The 20,179-nt window shown below is 40.8% G+C and overlaps 1 protein-coding gene across 2 annotated transcripts in view; it reads right to left on the bottom strand.

Annotated features, from left to right (window-relative positions):
* Nup98 (nucleoporin 98kDa) overlaps nt 1-20,179 on the bottom strand; it is a 113,917-nt gene that overhangs the window by 25,886 nt on the left and 67,852 nt on the right. For both annotated transcript variants that reach the window (XM_013014110.1, XM_013014111.1), the window contains exons 20-24: nt 18,222-18,386; nt 8,065-8,247; nt 6,664-6,817; nt 2,631-3,060; nt 1,128-1,357 (exon numbers count right to left, since the gene is read on the bottom strand). In XM_013014110.1, coding sequence (XP_012869564.1) covers nt 1,128-1,357; nt 2,631-3,060; nt 6,664-6,817; nt 8,065-8,247; nt 18,222-18,386 — 1,162 coding nt within the window. The remainder of the gene's footprint in view (nt 1-1,127; nt 1,358-2,630; nt 3,061-6,663; nt 6,818-8,064; nt 8,248-18,221; nt 18,387-20,179) is intronic.

The raw sequence follows: 20,179 nt of genomic DNA, 5'->3' as shown, positions 1-20,179 counted from the left end.
TAAGCAAAAAGAAAAAAGCCGGAAGTGGCGCTGTGGCTCAAGTGGTAGAGCACTAGCCTTGAGCTGAAGAGCTGAGGGACAGCGTCCAGGCCCAGAGTTCAGGCCCCACAACCAGACCAAAAACAAAAACAAAAAAACCAAAAAGCCAGAACTGGAGGTGTGGCTCAAGTGGTAGAACAGGGACAGCACCCAAGCTCTGTGTTTAAGCTCCAGGACCAGCATGGTTGTGCATGCACATTCATTCATTCATTCATTCTCTCTCTCTCTAATAAGAATCTGGAAGAGATGGAAGTATAAGGGATGTGGAAGCAGCTTAGAGAGAAATAGGGTAACAGTTAAATATGATGATATAATATGATACATGCATGTATGAGAATGTCACAATGAAGGGCAGGAGGCATGGCTCAAGTGGTACAGTACCATTTGTAGCCAAGAAAGCTTAGCTAGATATCAAGGCCTTGAGTTTAAACCCTGGTACTGGCAAAAACAAATAATAATATATCAAAATTAAACTTATTACTTTATATCATTAAGCTGATAATAACAAGCAAAGGACAAATAAGAATATTTTCCATGATAGGGCTTCGGGAAGGTGGCTCAGTGGTAGAATGCTTGCCTCGCATGCATGAGGCCTTGGTTCCATTCCTCAGCACCATATAAACTGAAAAGGCCGAAGTGGTGCTGTGGATCAAGTGGTAGAGTGCTAGCTTTGAGCTGAAGAGCTGCTGGATAGCACTCAGGCCCAGAGTTCAGGCACCAAGACCACCACCACCAACAACAACAACAACAAAAATTCCATGATATTTTAAAGATATATAATCATAGTTAAAACTACGGCACACAACTATGCATTGTAACTAAATTTTTGTCATCTGTCAGATAAGAGTTTTATTTATTCTCATGAACATGCTATTTATTGCATCTCTTATCTAAATAATGGCATTTAAGTCCTTACAAATTTAGAAGAAGTAGTAACAATTTCTTCTTAATGTTACAACTCAACTATAAAAATACATAAGCTCAGGCACTCACTTATAATATTGATGTAAGGAAGTCTGTCCTAGAAACACTTGCTAATGATCTTAACTCCTGAGGCATCAAAGGTTAGAAGCATAATATATACTCACTTTGTGCTTCCAATACATCTCTGGATGCTTCCTTAACCCAGTTAGCATAATCATGAATGACCTCAACTCCCGCATTGGGGACAATGAGAGGACACAGTTCATCCACATGGACCGTGCTACGTTTTAATTTGAGCTCCAGAGGTGTCTGATATAATTGCAGATCTTCATCCAGTCTCCTTTGTCTTAGACTGAGTTTTTCTAAATGAACTTTGAATGGGGATTCCGTCAGGCTATATAAGGAATAACAAAGAACAAGATAGAAAATGAAGATAAGAAAGTTGGGCAAGGTAGCTTACACCTGGAAATGGAGATCAGAAGATTGAGGTTCAAAGGCTAGCCAGGGAAAAAAGGTAGGGAGATTCAATCTCAACAAATAAAAGGCTGGGTATGATGGTACATGCTTGTCATCCTAGCTATAAACCTGATAACTTATCTCCAAAGCAAAAAGGATTGGAAGTACGGCTTAGTGATAGAGTGCCATCCTAGCAAACACAAAGCCTTGAGTTCAAATTGAAGTATTGAATCCTCAGTCCCTAAAAGATTTCCCTACAACTTAACTTTTTTGTGTTTGCTGGTACCATGACTTGAATGCAGGGCCTCATGCTCTCACTCAGTTTGCTTATACAAGGGTAGCCCTCTAACATTCGACCCATACCTTCAGTCCTGCATTTTGCTGGTTAGATGGAGATAGAATTTTACAGACTGTTCTCAGGGCAGGTTGAGTTTGATTCTTAAAGCTCAGCCTGCTAAGGAGTTAGCTGGCGCCCAGCCCCTGTTTCTCTTTTATGATTATAAACAGAATGCAAAACATTTTACTATGGTTGTAAAGAATTCTGTTCCAATTACTAACCTGTATTGAATTTATCTGCTATATACTAGATAAAAAAAATTATCTGAGCCATTCATTTAAAATACACAGGCTTCTTCAGGCCAGTTTATAACAAGCATGGGAATCAATATAGTTAGATACAGAACTGGCTTTACTGTGTCTTTGGATATTATGAAATATGCTTCTTGAATACTGGGATTTCAGGTATGTACCACCAAGCCAGCTAGATTCTAAATTAATATGATCAAGTCACTATTCATATAACAAATATTTATGCATGGATTAATTATCTATAGTTTAATGTATCTATCTTAGGAGGTCTAAGATAAGGAAAACATTGTAGAGAACATCATTTATACATGAAGAAATCACAATACCAAAGAAACAAATAAATATGCTAATGCAATAAAAAGGCTGAAAACCCAAGGAATGATGCAGTGTTCACTTTGGATCTGTTAGTTTGTCAACCAAAGTTTGATAATATTAACTTTTCATAATTTAACAATTAAAAAAGACCTAATCATTGTAGTTTTTTATAAAAGTATCTTCCTAAAAATGTGCTAGAGAGATCACAAAAGAGTATGGTCATAGCCTTGGGTTTCCAGCTTATAAATACTTTTTTCCCCTAAATTACCATAGTGCTTTCAAAAATAGCATCAAAAAGTGTAACTCACGATTTAACAGCTACGGGATTGGGCAAGAATCCATATTCCATAGAATCGGTAGCCTGATGACTTTCCAGTTCATGAGAGCTATTCAGCTGTTCTCCACTATTAGCAAGAGTCCAGTTAGGGCCCCAACCAACTCGAAATGAGCGTCCCATGAATAGGGCCATGTCCATCAAGAGTTTTCCCTTGCCATATGTGACAGACTTTTCAAGAGGGACTAGGCCTAGTTGTCTGCGTGTTCCCACTGTCTTGAGCTGAACCTCAGGACTTGGACTGGGCACTGTAAACACTGTGGTCAGGGGTGGAGGGACAGACCAAGGAGAAGGGGATGAGATATTCATCATAGATGATGCTCTGGGAATTCGACATTCTTGCACAGAGGCACTTGGTGAAAGAAAAACGCCACTTGCAAATTTTGATTGTAGTAACCCACCAACTGAAATGAGGAGGAAAAAGGCTCTTAACATAATCTACTGTTTCTTGAACATCAACAACAAAAATCAGCAAGGATGATACCACTCAATATTTTGTCTTTCATCCTTGTCTGACGACAAGGATAACTAGCAGCAACTTAAGATATTTTTTTGCAGAAATTATTCTTTCAATAGGAAGCCAAGCCAAGAATTCTAATGATGATGATGCTTCCAACAATGACTATTAGTATTACTTAGTACTTATTTAAAGCAGACTGTATAAGCCATTTCTGTACATTTCATTTCACCTTTCAGTAATTTTAAACAATAAGCATCATCACACCTCCATTTTAAAAGTGATTAAACTGAGCTCAGTTTAAACTGAGCTCAGGGAAATGACTTGTCCAAATCCACAAAGATACTAGGTGACAGGATAAGGAGGTAAGCTCAGGTAAGTCTGGCATCAAGTTTCATGTCCTAATTGGAATTCTGTATATAAATCAATGAATAATCATGTTAATTAAAAAACAAAACAAAGGGGCTGGGAAGGTGGCTCAGTGGTAGAGCACTTGCCTTGCATGCGTGAGGCCCTGGGTTCGATTCCTCAGCACCACATAAGCAAAAAGAAAAAAGCCGGAAATGGCACTGTGGCTCAAGTGGTAGAGCGGTAGCCTTGAGCTAAAGAGCTGAGGGACAGCGCCCAGGCCCAGAGTTCAGGCCCACGACCGGACGCAAAAAACAAAACAAAAAATCCCGATAGAAATCAAAACTCAAGTTCCTGCCTTAATATTGAATGCTAGACTTCAGGAACAAAAACATATACAGGCATCTTATGACTGCACATGTGCTTTTCTGAATGACAGAGTGGTGGTGGTTCATGCCTGTTATCCTGGCTACTCAGGAAGCTGAGATCTAGTAGATATAGATTTAAGGCCAGCCTGGAAAGAAAAGTTTGCTAGACTCCATCTTCAAAATAAGCAGCAAAAAGCCATTCTGGTTAGGCACTGGTGGCTCATGCCTATAATATCCTAGATACTCTGGAGTCTGAGATTTGAGGATTGTGGTTTATTTATTTTTTGGGTCCAGTCATGGGGCCTGAACTCTGGGCCTGGGCGCTGTCCCTCAGCTCTTTAGCTCAAGGCTACCGCTCTACCACTTGAGCCACAGTGCCATTTCCGGCTTTTTTCTTTTTGCTTATGTGGTGCTGAGGAATCGAACCCAGGGCCTCAGGCATGCAAGGCAAGCGCTCTACCACTGAGCCACCTTCCCAGCCCGAGGATTGTGGTTTAAAGCCAGACTAGGCAGTAAAGTCTGTGAGACTATTATCTCCAATGAGCTACAATTAACCATTGGAAGTAGATCTGCAGCTAGTATTGAGCAAGAAGAGCTCAGGCACAGCACCTAGGCCCCAAGTTCAAGCCCTAGTATTGCACACGCTCGCTCACACGCACGCATGCGCCCACACACACACACAGCGCCATGCTGGAGGTGTGTGTGATACAGTGATAGTCCATCATCTAGGAGTACTGACTTTAAACCCCAGTACATGAACACATGAACACAGTTATTAAAATGTGAGATTTTCATGTAGTGTCCATTATGCAAAAAGTTATTTAAAATGTTTTTTTAAAAAAAGGAAAAATATGGGCTGGGAAGGTGGCTCAGTGGTAGAGTGTTTGCCTTGCATGCATGAGGCCCTGGGTTTGATTCCTCAGCATCACATAAATAGAAAAAGCCAGAAGTGGCCATGTGGCTCAAGTGATAGAGTGCTTGCCTTGAGCTGAAGAGCTGAGGGACAGTGCCCAGGCCTACAGTTCAAGCCCCACAGCCAACCAAAAAAAAAAAAAAAAAAAAAGGAAAAATACAAGAAAGTGTTTTAAAAAACAAAGGAAAATGGCTGAGTCCCAATTATTCATGCCTGCAATCCTACCTACTCAGGAGACTGAGATCTGAGGATCCCAATTCAAAGCCAGCCTGGGCACACAAAATTCCAATATTCATCTCCAATTAACTAGTAAAAAGCCAGTAGAGGTGTGATTCAGGTGACAGAACATCAGTCTTGAGCAAAAAAATCTAAGCAAGAGTGGAAGTCCCTGAGTTCAAGCCCTAATATGAGCAACAAAAGAAAAAAATCAAGTGACAAAATATTGAAAAGTTAACCCTTAGTTAACTTTTTTGAATGGTAGTACTGAGGCCTGGGTACTGAACTGAGCTTTTTCATTTGCAGAGAGAGCCACGGTTCCATTTCCTACTTTTTTCTAGAGAATCTCATGGACTTTTCTGTTCAGGCTGGCTTTGAACCTCAATCTTAAGATCTCAAGCCTAAGGAGTAGCTTGTGCCTGGCAACACTGAATTTTTTTTTGGGGGGGTCCAATCGTGGGGCCTGAACTCTAGACCTGGGCGCTGTCCCTCAGCTCTTCAGCTCAAGGCTAGTGCTCTACCACTGAGCCACCTTCCCAGCCCCAACACTGAATTTTTTTAAGGCACCATAAATCTGTCACTGGTAGTTCTTTGTCCTTCAAACTATGATGAAATTAACATCTGCTCAAGTTTTTCATTGACATCAATTTCATTGGCTAATCCCACCACAAAAGAGAAAGCTTTAAAATGAAGTATGTAGGAAACAGACATGTGACTCAAATGATAGAGCACCAGCCTTGAGTGAAAAAGTTTACAGAGAGCATGATGCTCTGATTTCAAGCTCAAGAATTGGTACCAAAACAAGAATAAAACAAACAAACAAACAAAAAATACCCAAACTAAAGGAATCCTAGAAACTCAACAATAGAACTGACAGTTACTCATGTATGTAATCAAATTTGACAAGTGTTAGGAAAAGGTAGGAATCTGATATATTTGTTCATCAATCACTGCCTTCTAGAATGCAGTAAGATAATATTAGGAATACATGAAAGCTAACAAAGACCCAGATCAAATCATAACTGTTTGTCTCTATATAATATCTACATCTGCACCAATAGAATTACCATGCTTAAAAACTAGCCACTCCTGCCAAGCACTGGTGGTTCATGCCTGTAATCCTAAGTACTCATGGGGCTGAGATCTGAGGATCATGGTTCGAAGCCAGCTTGGGCAGGAAAGTCTGTGATACTTGTAAGGTCTGCCCTGGACCATACAGATGCTGGCATCCCTCTTATCTCCAATAAATTAATTAGACAAAGCCTGAAGTGATGCTGTGGCTCAAATGGTAGAGCGCTAGCCTTGAATACAAAGAGTCTCAGGGACAGCTTCCAGACCCAGGGTTCAAGGCATAGGACTGGCAAAACCCAAAAAATATAACAAAACTAACCACAACTTAAAAAGCAATACCTGACAACTCTCAGAACTTTTTTGTTAAACAGAGCATTTATTTATTTTGTCGGTTGTGGGGCTTGAACTCTGGGCCTAGGCACTGTCCCTCAGCTCTTCAGCTCAAGGCTAGTGCTCTACCACTTGAGTCACAGCACCACTTCTGGTTTTCTGGTGGTTTATTGGAGATAAGAGTCTTATGGACTTTCTGCCCAGGCTGGCTTTGAACTGCGATCCTCAAATCTCAGCCTTCTGAGTAGCTAGGATTACAGGCGTGTGCCACCAGCACCCAGGAAACAGAACATTTTATACATACCTATTGAACGGGATTTTGATGAATGGGATGCTGAAATGGGGAGTCGGGGAGAACAGACTTCTTGAGCAATATCTCCTTTGGCAGGAAGATGACCAAAGCGTTGATCCATGGAGTCTACATCTTCTTCATCAGCAAGCAATGATGCTTTCATAATCTAAAAAAGTATTCACAGAATGAATGTGTTACCCAGAAAGAAAAAGACCATGAAAGGAAAATGTCGTTTATAACAAGCAGCCAAAAGCATTGGTTCTTTCAAAAGGTTGCTGTCCATAGTATAACATCTGTGTGATAGTTACTACTATATATGCCTTAAGGGCTAAGTCATAACTCTACTCTTTGTATTTATGTCCTGACAGATCCTAGCATATAGCAATTGTTTATACTTGTATAATAAATGACTTTAATATCAACCATAAGCAGGGAAAACAAAAACTTAAGAAAACCTGTGTCTACTCCTTTTTTTAAAGTTTCACAAAAAACTTTCTGGAACCTTGAAATAGGCAAATTATTATTTTATAGAGAAATAATTCTCACAATAATTGTATGAATTGTCTAATATTAAAATTATAAAATGTGGATTATAACCTTTGTCTTCTGATTTTAATACAGTTAAAACCAAAAACCCAGCCGGGTCCCAGTGGCTCATGCCTATAATCCTAGCTACTCAAGAGGCTGAGATCTGAGGATCACAGTTCAAAGCCAGCCTGGGCAAAAAAAGGCCATAAGACTCATCTCCAGAAAACTACTACAAAACTGGAAGTGGTACTGAGGCTCAAGTAGTAGAGCACTAGCCTTGGCTGAAGAGCTCAGGGAAAGTGCCCAAGCCCAGAGTTCAAGCCCCACAACCGACGACAACAACAACAAAAACCCCAAAGCCCTGTCTTCTGATTTCAATAGTCTTTCATCCATGAATGGGAAAATGAGACCCAAACACTAGCCATATATACATATATATATTTTTTGCGGGGGAGGTAGGTTGTAGGGCTTCAACTCTGGGTCTGGACAATGTCCCTGAGCTCTTCAGCTCAAGGCAAACACGTTCTACAGCGTGATACACAGGGCCACTTCCGGTTTCCTGGTAGTTAATTGGAGATAAGAGTCTCATAGACTCTCCTGTCTGGGCTGGCTTTGAACTGCAATCCTCAGATCTCAGCCTCCTGAGTAGCTAGGATGACAGGCGTGAGCCACTGGCACCCAGCTCATTTCTTTCTATCTATCTATCTATCTATCTATCTATCTATCTATCTATCTATCTATCTATCTACCTATCTATCCAGTATCTATATTTATTTATTTTTTATTGAACACTCAATGGCTTTAAGCAACTTATCAGGAAGAGGTATGATAAGAGAAAGTTATTAGTTTGCCTTTCTGCCATAAGAAAGGTGGGTTAAACTTTACCTGTAAGACATGCGGATTAATTCCCAGTGAAGATGCAATATGTGTTGAAGCAGACACAGGTTCTTGATCCTCAGGCATGCCTTCTTCTAACACGGAATCCAAAACTGGCTCCTGGGTAATATCTATCATGTCACTGTCCAGCTCCACAACCCTCCCTAACTGTTCCACCTCTGGGCTCTGAGTCTGTAGACAGTAGACAGATTAGGGAAACAGTATTAAATTTCATCAAATAGTTTCTAGCTCAGATTGGCTATATTCAGAAGACAGAGCATCATTAGAATTTTTTAGTTCTATCATGAAGTAGTAGATATATCAGACAAGCTAACATTAATTACCCTTCTCCCTAAATCTATTAATACGTGGATCTACAATTAAGGATTTGTGAAATGTTCCTTTCCTAATATTATGGTCTGGGGTCTAAACCGATACCTACAGTGGTTTTCAGAGGAAATGATTATTCCCTACCTGATTTAGCTAGCAACTACGGTTTTCTGATTTTCTTGATATTACAGCCAGAAACCATTAAAAAAAACAACAAAATATACTAACATCAAAATGTTAGGAAACTTTGCCTTTTTTATTTGTTTATTTTGGCCAGTCCTGGATGCTGAACTCAGGACCTGGGTGTTATCCCTGAACTCTTGTGCTCAAGGTTAGTACTCCTCTATCACTCTGAGCCACAGCTCCACTTGCAGTTTTCTGGTGGTTAACTGGAGTCTTACAGGCTTTCCTATCCAGGTTTGGCTTTGAATTGTGATCTTCAGCTCTCAGCCACCTGAGAAACTAGGATTACAGGTTTAAGCTACTGGTTAATGGCTTGCTTTTCTTTTCTTTTTTTTTTTAAAGAAAATAATTAGGTCATGACAAACTTACCTAACTATAATCCCCTGTTCATCACTTTTATGTTAAAATTTTTAAAAAGAGGCTGGGAAGGTGGCTCAGTGGTAGAGCGCTTGCCTTGCATGCCTAAGACCCTGAGTTCGATTCCTCAGCACCACATAAGCAAAAAGGAAAAAGCCAGAAGTGTTGCTGTGGCTCAAGTGGTAGAGTGCTAGCCTTGAGCTTAAGAGCTGAGGGACAGCACCCAGGCCCAGAGTTCAGGCCCCACAACCGGACCAAAAAATAAATAAATAAATAAAATAAAAAGTTTTAAAAAGAAAAGAATTAGAAATAAGTTTCTAGTTCAGTTTTGAATCTGCAAATTTAACTTTGGCTCAATCTGTACAGTACTATGTAAGATATAAGAAACATCTACTCTAATTTCCCTGAAATATAAACAAAATACTAAGTAACAATTTTAATCTGGGGATAATATATATTTTAAAAAGTCAAGAATTGTATTTATTAAGCAGTTTTTGTTGTTGTTGTTTGTGGGGCTTGAACTTGGGGCCTGGGCACTGACCCTGAGTATTTTTGCTCAAGGATAGCACTCTACCACTTTGAGCCACAATACTACTTCTGGTTTTCTGCTGTTTAATTCTAAGAGTCTCATGGACTTTCCTGCTTAGACTGGCTTTGAACTGTGATCCTCAGTTCTCAGCCTCCTGAGTAGCAAGGATTATAGGCATGAGCCACCAGTGCCTGGCTATTAAGCAGTTTTTAAAGATATAACCAAGAGGGCTTGGAATGTAGCTTAGTGGTAGAGTGCTTGTCCAGCAAGCATGAAGCCCTAAATACCACATAAACAGTATCACATAAACAATAAAAGGCAGAACAATAAAAGGCAAAAGTGGCATTGTGGCTCAAGTGGTAGAGTGCTAGCCTTGAGCAAAAGAAGCTCAGAGGTGCCTAGCCCTTGAGTTCAAGCACCAGGACTAACAAAAAATAACAGAAATAACCATGGCAATTTATGTTTACAAAAAGTAAATGTTCATAAAGCTGAAGTACACTGCAAAATACTATAAAATAACTGGTTAAAGTACAAACTGTCTTAACACATATAACCTGATAACATGTTAATAAATGACTGAGCCAATTTATTAGACATTTCCAAGCCAAAATCTATGACCTAAACATATTATTTTTTAATAACAAGCTTATTTTTATAGATTATGATATAACCTACAGATTATCCTTCAACAATTTCTTGATTTTTCAAGAGTGAACAATTATATGCTAAACCTCAAACAGATGCTATTGTATATACATTGTAAATAAAGTTTAGAGTGTATGTAAGTGAGTGAGTGTGTGTGTGTGTGTGTCTCTTTCTCTCTGTCCTGAGGTTTCTCGTTGTTGTCATACAGCTTAGGCTAGCACTCTATCACTTGAGTCACAGCTTCACTTCCAGCTTTTTGATGATTATGGAAATAGTCTTACAGACTACTGCCTGGGCTGGCTTTGAACCATGATCCTTAGATCTCAGCCTCATGAGTAGCTAGGATTTCAGGGATTAGCCATCAATGCATAGTTAATTCAGGTAGTTTTAATTTTTTTTCTTCTTTTTTTGGTTTTTGCCCACCCTAGGTCTTGAACTATGGCCCTGGGCACTATCTCTGAGCTCCTTTTGCTCAAAGCTAGCACTTTCCTACTTGAGCCACAGCACTACTTTCAGATTTTTCTTTTCTTTTGGGTCCGGTCATGGGCCTGAACTCTGGGCCTGAGCGCTGTCCCTCAGCTCTTCAGCTCAAGGCTAGCGCTCTACCACATGAGCCACAGTGCCACTTCCGGCTTTTTTCTTTTTGCTTATGTGGTGCTGAGGAATCGAACCCAGGGCCTCACGCATGCAAGGCAAGCGCTCTACTACTGAGCCACCTTCCCAGCCCTACTTTCAGATTTTTCTGTAATTAATTGGAAATAAGAGTCTTAAGAACTTTCCTGCCTAGGCTGGCTTCAAACATCTCAGCCTAGGATTACAGGTATAAGCCACCAGAGCTCTTGGTACTTTTCATGATTTCTTTGGACAAAAAAAGTAAATTGGACATTAGCTATTACTATCTTGTATTTCTTTAACAAATATCCTTACTGAAAAGGATGAAGAATGAGTTTCTAGCACCAACTGCAGAAAAAGTGAAGGGTTAAGACACTCATTAAAGATATACGCCTTGGGCTGGGAAGGTGGCTCAGTGGTAGAGAGCTTGCCTTGTATGCATGAAGCCTTGGGTTCAATTCCTCACCACCATATAATCAGAAAAAAAAAAAAAGCTGGAAGTGGTGCTGTGGTTCAAGTGATAGAGTGCTAGCCTTGAGCTGAAAAGCTGAGGGACAGTGCCCAGGCCCAGAGTTCAGGCCCCATGACCGGACCCCCCCCCCAAAAAAAAAAAAACCACACACACACACACACACACACACAAAGATATATGCCTTACCTAGGAACTACTCTTATTAAAATTTGACTGTGGTCTAAAGGCAAAGCTGAGAGCTTAAGAGGCATAGATCAATGGGAAAGCACTTTCCTGGCATGTGCAAGGCCCTGGGTTCCATCTCTAGTGTAGGGGCTAGGGATAGGAAGGTGGGTGTAGATTAAAATCCTGGGATTAATCTTTAACTAAAGATGATCTCATTTTTCATTATAAAAAGTTTTCTAATATGTGCATTTTAACTAAACAATGTACCTTCTCTTTTGTGTACTGAAGTGGGACCCAAGGTAGTATACATGCCTCTAACACTAAAATTCAGGACTTACTTTTAAGAAAAGTCTGGGAAGTGGTGTAGTAGATCAAGGGCTAGAGCACTATCTTGAGCACAAAAGGCTCAGAGACAATATCCTGGCCCTAAGTTCAAGCCTCACAACCACCACTACCAACAACAACAACAAAAAAGATGAAATAAGAAAGTGCCTTTTGGGGCTGGAAATGTGACTTACTGGTAGAGTGTTTGCCTAGCATGCATGAAACCCTAGGTTCCATTCCTCAGCACCACATAAACAGAAAAAGGTGGAAGTAGCACTGTGGCTCAAATGGTACAGTGCTAACCTTGAGCAAAAGAAGCTCAGGGACAGTGCCCAAGGCCTTGAGTTCAAGCCCCAGGACTGGAGGGAGAAAGAAAGAAGGAAAGAAAGAGAAAGGGGGGGGGAGGGAGCGAGGAAGGGAGAAAGGAAGGAAGGAAGGGAGGGAAAGGAAGGAAGCAAGAAAAAAAGAAAAGAAAGAAAGGAGAAAAGAAGGAAGGACGGACGCTGGGAAGGTGGTTCAGTGGTAGAGTGCTTGCCTTGCATGTATGAGGCCCTGGGTTCGATTCCTCAGTACCACATAAGCAAAAAGAAAAAAAGCCGGAAGTGGTGCTGTGGCTCTAGTGGTAGTGTGCTAGCCTTGAGCTGAAGAGCTGAGGGACAGCGCCCAGGCCCAGAGTTCAAGCCCCACAACCGACCAAAAAAAAAAAAAAAAAAAAGCAGGCTAATTGTGATTCGTACTGGAGGAGGTCAAGAAAAGAACAGAAAAGAAAAAAGGATTCTTAATGAAGAATGGTCTTTTCCATGCTCCCACAGCTTGTGGACATTCCTTTGTCAGTTGAGTTTTAAATCTATCTTCTCTAACAAACCATATACTTGCTGGTAGAAGCTCTCAGTGGTAGAGGGCTAGCCTTGAGCTGAAGAGCAGAGGGACAGTACCCAGACCCACAGTTCAGGCCCCACGACCAACAAAAGAAAGAAAGAAAGAAAGAAAGAAAGAAAGAAAAGTGGGCCAGGAATGTGGCTCAGTGGTAGAGTATTTGCCCAGCATGCCTGAACCTCTGGGTTTGATTCTTCAGTACCACATACACTGAAAAAGCTGGAAGTGGGGCTGTGGCTCAAGTGGTAGAGTGCTAGCCTGGAGCAAAGGAAGCTCAGGGATAGTGCCCAGGTCCTGAGTCCAAGCCCCAGGACTGGAGAAAACAAAAAAGAAAGAAAAGTTCTGGTATTCCCCATTCTCTGCTAATCTACCAGGATATCTTATTCTGCTTGGTCCTATAATACTGTGTTTATACTTACTGCATATAATCTGTCAACAAAACTTATGATTTCTTATGTGTCTGATAGACCAGAATGTCAATGCTTGAAAACAGGGATTATAGTTTATTGTTTTCTCTAACAACTAAGCACACTTCATTCAGTTAAGCTCAACATTTACTGAAACTCTGTTTTATTTTTTTTCTCCCTAATGCAGTATCTGGCACCCAACAGAAAAAGCAATTTATAATTCTAGCTACACAGGAGCCTGAAATCTGAGGATCATGTTTCACATCCAGCCTGTGCAGAAAAGTCCCTGAGATTCATCTCCAACTAACCACTTAAAAGCCAAAAGTAAAGCAGGCACCGGTGGCTTACGCCTGCAATCCTAGCTACTCAAGGGGCTGAGGTCTGAGGACTGTGGTTCAAAGCCAGCCTGTGCAGGAAAGTCGGTGAGACTCTTATCTCCAATAAACCACGAGAAAGCCAGAAATGGCGCTGTGGCTCAAGTGGTAGAGCACTTAAGTCTTGAGCTGAAGAGCTGAGGGACAGCGCCCAGTCCCAGAGTTCAAGCCCCACAAAAGACCAAAAAAAAAATGAGCCCAGGGACAGGCCAAGGCTAAGTTCAAGTCCCAGGCAGGGTCAGCACTAAACAATAGAACAAATTAAAAATCCAGGGCCAGGTGCTGGTGGTTCACACTTGTAACTCTTATTATTCTGGGTACTGCTATCTTAAAGCCAAGTGGGGGCAGGGAAGTTTGTGTGAGATTCTTATTGCCAATTAACCACCAAAATACCAGAAGTGGAGCTGTGGCTCAAGTGGTAAAGGGCCAGTGTTGAGTGAAAAAGCTCAAGGATAGTGACCAAGCCATGAGTTCAAGCCCTAGTACTGACACAAAATTAAAAAACAACAACAAAAAAGCAACAATGCAGATGGATAAAAGAGGAAGGAGGGAGAATGGCACCAACTTACTACATTATTCAACAAAAGAGTAACATTAAAAGCAAAGAATTTCTTACCTACAAGTTTAGGCAAGTTGGGAGGATTTATTTATTTATTTGGTCAGGCCTGAACTCTGGGCCTGGGCGCTGTCCCTCAGCTCTTCAGCTCAAGTCTAGCGCTCTGCCTCTTGAGCCACAGAACTACTTGTGGCTTTTTTTGCTTATGTGGTGCTGAGGAATCCAACCCAGGGCTTCATGCATGTAAGGCAAGCACTCTACCATGAGCCACCTTCCCAGCCCAAATTGGGAGGATTTAAATATTCAGAAACCACAGGAACTCAGCATATACTCATGAAAAATGCGCAAGGTTTTATTTATCCATCCGCAAGCAGAGCTATAAGCTATGATCTTGTTAAATGTCTAGCTCAACAGGCCAATAAAATCATGTGGTACATGACAAGATAGACATATAGGTTTCTTGTTTGCTACTCATGGCCATCTGCTTGTATTGATAATTTTGTATGGCCTACTGATGATTACAAATATCCAAATGGCCCTTGGCAGAAAAAGCTTCCCCACCCCTGAAAGGAACAAGGTGGAAGATAATTACATGATAACTTAGCTGGTTCCTGAAAGCCCTAAGTGTATGAATTTGATTAAAGTATGTCTGACTACAAACTACTGCTAAAACTTCTCTACATATTTCCAGAGAAACCCCAGTAGACTTAGGATATAAAAGTTAGTTTTAGGAAGTAAACTGAATTTAAAAGAAAGGAGGAGGGCTGGGAAGGTGGCTCAGTGGTAGAGTGCTTGCCTTGCATGCATGAGGCCCTGGGTTCAGTTTCTCAGCACCACATAAGCAGAAAAAGCTGGAAGTGGTGCTCTGGCTCAAATGGTGGAGCGCTAGCCTTGAGCTGAAGAGCCCAGAGTTCAGGCCCCACGACTGACAAAAAAGGAAAAGAGAAGAGGAGAGGAGAGGAGGGGAGGGGAGGGAAGGGGAGGGGAGGAGAGGAGAAGAGAGGAGAAGAGAGGAGAGGAGAGGAGAGGAGAAGAGAAGAGAGAAGAGGGGAGGTAGGGGAGAGAAAGGGGAGGAGGAGGAGGAAGGAGAGGGAGAGGGAGAGAGAAAGAGGGAGGGGGAGAGAGAGAGGGAGGGGAGGGAGGGAAGGAGGGAGGGAGGGAGATAAGAAGGGAGGGAGGGAGATTGAGATTGCTTAAGCTACTAGGCAACAGGAGCCATGCCTGCAATCCCAGCATTTCGGAGGCTGAAGCAGGAGGATCAATAGTTTAAAGGCCAACCTGGGCTACACAGAAAAATCCTGTCTTTAACAACTACTACTATATGTTGGAAGAAGATAACCAACACAAACAATACTAATTAAATTTAAAATGACTACAAATATATAATATATACATTATATATAGAAAGAGAAAGGAGAGGTTTTGCATCTTAAATGATTTGAAAAACTTATTTTTCTACTCAAAAAGTCATTTTCAAAGAAATGCCTCAGTCCATGTTGAATCTATAGGATCAATGTCATGGTAGACCGAAGGGATTAACGTCAGTCTCACTCAGATACTGTTAACTGCCAGGTAGAAATTGAATGCCAAGACTAGGAGTTTAAAGCTATGTTCTAATCACAACACAAAACAAAATTTGTCTGTGACTAAGGTCCATCTCTGAACATTCTCTCTAAGTATAAGAAAGAAGATCAGATGAAAATTAAGTTACCCTCATGTTTTCTGGTTGCTTAGACAAACCTGTTCTTTTAGGAGCAAATGCAAGGCTTTTGGAAAGGCAACTGGAAAGATGAAACTGAGAGTACTGTATTAAAGGCAGGGAAATAAAATGTGACTATTAAAGAAAAATGCAAACTTTCCTAAACAGCTAGGAAACAACCTTGCATCCTCCTCATACATTTTTCTGTTAAGAGTCTGAAATTATTATACACAGGAGGAAAAAAAATGCCATAGCAGGAATCAGTATCTCCTAGGGGCAAGGTAATAATGTGATAACAATCTCTTTCCAAATAAAGAGTCAGTACATTCGGAAGGCTCAGGTATTTTCCCCAGTCTTAAATAAAATGTTGGGTCTTAATTCTTAATAACAAGTGGCATTTATCTTCCATTTCACATATGTCACTAGGCTGTATAAAAGAGGGATTTCTCTAGAGTTGAAAATTATATAAATAAAAACTAAATGCCAGGTCTTTACTGTAAAAGTATTCTTTTTTGCAGCTGCATCTTTAGGAACTTACACATTACGCGCGCGTGCGTGTGTGTATGCTGGTTCAGCACATACAAGGACTCGGTGCTGATCATGATTAGCTGCTCAAGGGTGGCATACTACCAACTTGAGCTACAGCTCCACTTCCAGCTTTTTGGTGGTTAACTGAAGACAAGTGTCTAGGACTTTTTTGCCTAGTCTGGCCTTGGACCTCAATCCTCAGGAATCAGCCTACTGACACGTCAAGATTACAGGCTTGAGCCACCAGCACAGGACACATTACGTATGTGTGTATTTGTGTTCAAGTACCTGTGTGTCCTGGGGTCAGGCAATGTCCTGGACTTTTTTCCCCCTCAAGTCTAGCACTCTACCACTTGAGCCACAGGCTCCACTTCCAGCTTTTTGGTAGTTAACTGGATATCAGAGTATCATGGACTTTCCTGTTCAAGCTGGCTTTGAAGTGCACTTCTCAGGTCTCAGCCTCATGAATAGCTAGGATTACAGGTGTGAGCCACTGGTGCCCAGCCTCATATTACTTTTATAAGCAAGAAATAGGCTCTTTCAGAAATATATAGAGACGGGTGTGTCTGGATGTGTGTGAGAGAGAGAATGTGTGTGTGTGTGTGTGTGTGATGTAAGGTTTTAAAAAAGTTACCAAAGGAAGATTATTTAAGGCTTATGAGTTACACAAAACAAACATGGATAAATTAAAAATTATACTAGTTTACTATATTTCTTAAGTAGACATTTCCTAGAGTTATTCCAAATTCTACACAGATTATAAACCTACAAGTTAACAGTTTGATTTTCTCACTTTTATCATGTCTACATCCCCATGTGTGCAAATATAACACAACAGTCCCCCAAAAATGCCTGTCAAGAAATTACTTAAAAAAAACAGCCTTGCGTCCTCTTCATACATTTTTCTGTTAAGAGTCTGAAATTATTATACACAGGAGGAAAAAAAATGCCATAGCAGGAATCAGTATCTCCTAGGGGAATTAAAAAAAAAAAACAACACACAGTTCAGCAGCCATAACAATTACAGCATGGGAAATTCCAAAGGTCCTGCTTTTAGCAGTTAAGAGGTAGAGGATGCTTTACAAAGATGTCTCTTAGCCGGGCGCCGGTGGCTCATGCCTGTAATCCTAGCTACTCAGGAGGCAAGATCTGAGGATTGTGGTTCAAAGCCAGACTCAGCAGGAAAGTCCGTGAGACTCTTATCTCCAATAAACCACTAGAAAACCGGAAGTGGTACTGTGGATAAAGTGGTAGAGCACTTCTCCTTGAGCTGAAGAGCTCAGGGACAGTGCCCAAGCCCAGAGTTCAAGCCCCATGACCAACCAAAAAAAAAAAACCAAAAACAAATAACAAAGATGTCTCTGATCAAGAACTCTGAGAGCATGGCATCAAGAAAAAAAGTTTCTATAGCTTGATTGAATAAACAACACCCAAATTATAAAAAATTATACCATGAGTTGACATTCAAAAAGAATTACCTAATATTTAATTATTAACCTTTTCTTATAAGGATAAAGGTTCATATTGGCACAACAATACTGAAAAAGCACATAATACAAATAATTGCAATACAAAATGTAGACACTACTCTCCCAAAACTAAATAATACATTTGCATTCTAAAATTGTCACTTTCCATAATAAAGATATCAAGAGTTTTCCTAAATTATAAGCAAGCAACTTCAAAAAGCAGTTAAAAACCATTGCTAAAAACTAATTTAGCTTCAAAAAACCATGGCATGGAGGAAAAAACATGATTAAATTGCACATCAGGTGGTAAATAGAAGTATGATTTACCCTGCATCAACCCACACAAGTAAACTGCCATCTTAACTTCAACACTGACAAGAATTACAAGTCTAAATGACAGAGGAAAGTGCCTGAGAATAATAGAAGAATAATCCAATCAGCAAGAGAAGTCTTTAATTTTCTCAAGTAAAAATCAGATGCCCTCATGCCTTCCCCTCCCTTGTACTTGTGTCAATATGAATGCCACTCTATTTGTACTGGTCCAAGTTCCTGGGGTCATAAAACAGCTTTGTGATAGCTGAATGGCTTGCTCTGAACTTCTGTATCACGAATTCCATTCAAATTCATGTCCTTTCTCTACCTGAGGTGGAGATGCAGGTTTGCCATTAAGAGCCATCTGGAAAGGGGTAGTCTGGCCTGCAGGAGGCAAAGGGGCAGTCTTCAACTTCTTTGAACTAGTTTTGGATGGGTGTTCTTCCTCCTCTTCATCAGAATCCTGAAGGCCATATTTGGAAAAATGGGAGACCTAAAGAAGTCAAACATTTAAAATATTATTTATCAAAACAAATCCAGGAGATAGAAACATTTTTTTTCTGTTCTTGCTAATGTTGTTGTTGTTGGTGTTTGTTTTTGCTTTTGGGTTTTTATTTTTGATGGGGGGAAAGAAAAGGAGGGAGGGTGAAGAAATGCAACCATGTTATTAGTATCCAGTATGTGGAAAACATACTATGTAACTTGTGGGCAAAGATGGGAGGGAAAAACTGGGACAAAGTAAAGGAAGAAATGATACTGTGCAAAAAAGGCATATACTCCTTACCTGACTTATTAAGTGGTAATCCGTCTGTATAACACCTCAACAATAACAAAATTCTATTTTTTTGGAGGGTGGGGGTCTGGTTGTGGGGCCTGAACTCTGGGCCTGGGTGCTCTTCCTCAGCTCTTCAGCTCAAAGCTAGCGCTCTACCACTTGAGCCACAGCGCCACTTCTGGCTTTTTTCTTTTTGCTTATGGGTGCTGAGGAATCGAACCCAGGGCCTCAGGCATGCAAGGCAAGCACTCTACCACTGAGCCACCTTCCCAGCCCCATAAAATTCTATTTTTAAAAAAGCCAAATATAAAAATGAAATGTCACACCTAGTATAGCACTATTTCTAAGATTCAAGTGATGTTTAGTGTATACAGTAGTAGCACTTATAATGAATAGAGATTAAATAATGTACAGAAAAATGTCACTTTTGCTAGGTACTGGTGGCTCATACCTGTAATCTTTGTTTTTTTGTTTGTTTGTTTTTGTTTTTTTTTTTTTGGTCCGGTCGTGGGGCCTGAACTCTGGGCCTGGGTGCTGTCCCTCAGCTCTTCAGCTCAAGGCTAGCGCTCTACCACTTGAGCCACAGCACCACTTCTGGCTTTTTTCTTTTTGCTTATGTGGTGCTGAGGAATCAAATCCAGGGCCTCAGGCATGCAAGGCAAGAAGCGCTCTACCACTGAGCCAACTTCCCAGCCCCATACCTGTAATCTTATCTTCTCAGGGTCTGAGGATCAAAGTTTGAAGCCATCCCAGCAGGAAAGTTTGTGAGACTCTTTCTTACCTCTACTCAACTACGAAAAAAGCCAGAATTGGAGCTCTGACTCAATTGGTATCCTTAAGCAGGATGCTCAGGGATAGAGCCCAGGCCCTGAGTTCAAGACCCAGGACACAGATACATGACACATGCCATTGTAAATGTAATGACTAATACAGGAAAATGTTATACATGTCACCCAAATGCTATCTACATAGGGCCTTCATCTAGTTAAAATTATACAATCAGGGACAGGGAATGTAGCTTAGTGGTATAGTGCTTGCCTCAAACGCATGAAGCGTGGGCTTCGATTCCTCAGTACCACATAAACAGAAAAAGCTATAAGTGGCACTCTGGCTCAAGCAGTAGAGTGCTAGCCTTGAGTAAAAAAGTACCCCAGGACTGGCAAAAAAAAAAAAAAAGCCTAAAAGAGGAAGAAACTTCTGGATAAAAGGATAAAATGGGGCTGGGAAGGTAGCTTAGTGGTAGAGTGCTTGCCTTGCATGCATGAAGCCCTGGATTCAATTCCTCAGCACCACATAAGCAGAAAAAGCCAGAAGTGGAGCTGTGGCTCAAGGGGTAGGGTGCTACCTTGAGCTGAAGAGCTGAGGGACAGGCCCCAGGCCCTGAGTTCAAGCCTCATGACCAGCATAAAAAAAAAAAAAACCTTGGAAAAAATTATATTAAGTGAAGTAAGCCAGGCCCAAAGAAACATAGGTCCCATGGTTTCCCTTATTTGCAATATCTAGTATATGTA

Source organism: Dipodomys ordii, unplaced genomic scaffold (assembly GCF_000151885.1).
Source record: "Dipodomys ordii isolate 6190 unplaced genomic scaffold, Dord_2.0 Scaffold22, whole genome shotgun sequence".
Classification (NCBI taxonomy): domain Eukaryota; kingdom Metazoa; phylum Chordata; class Mammalia; order Rodentia; family Heteromyidae; genus Dipodomys; species Dipodomys ordii.
This window is presented reverse-complemented; position numbering and strand designations above follow the sequence as displayed.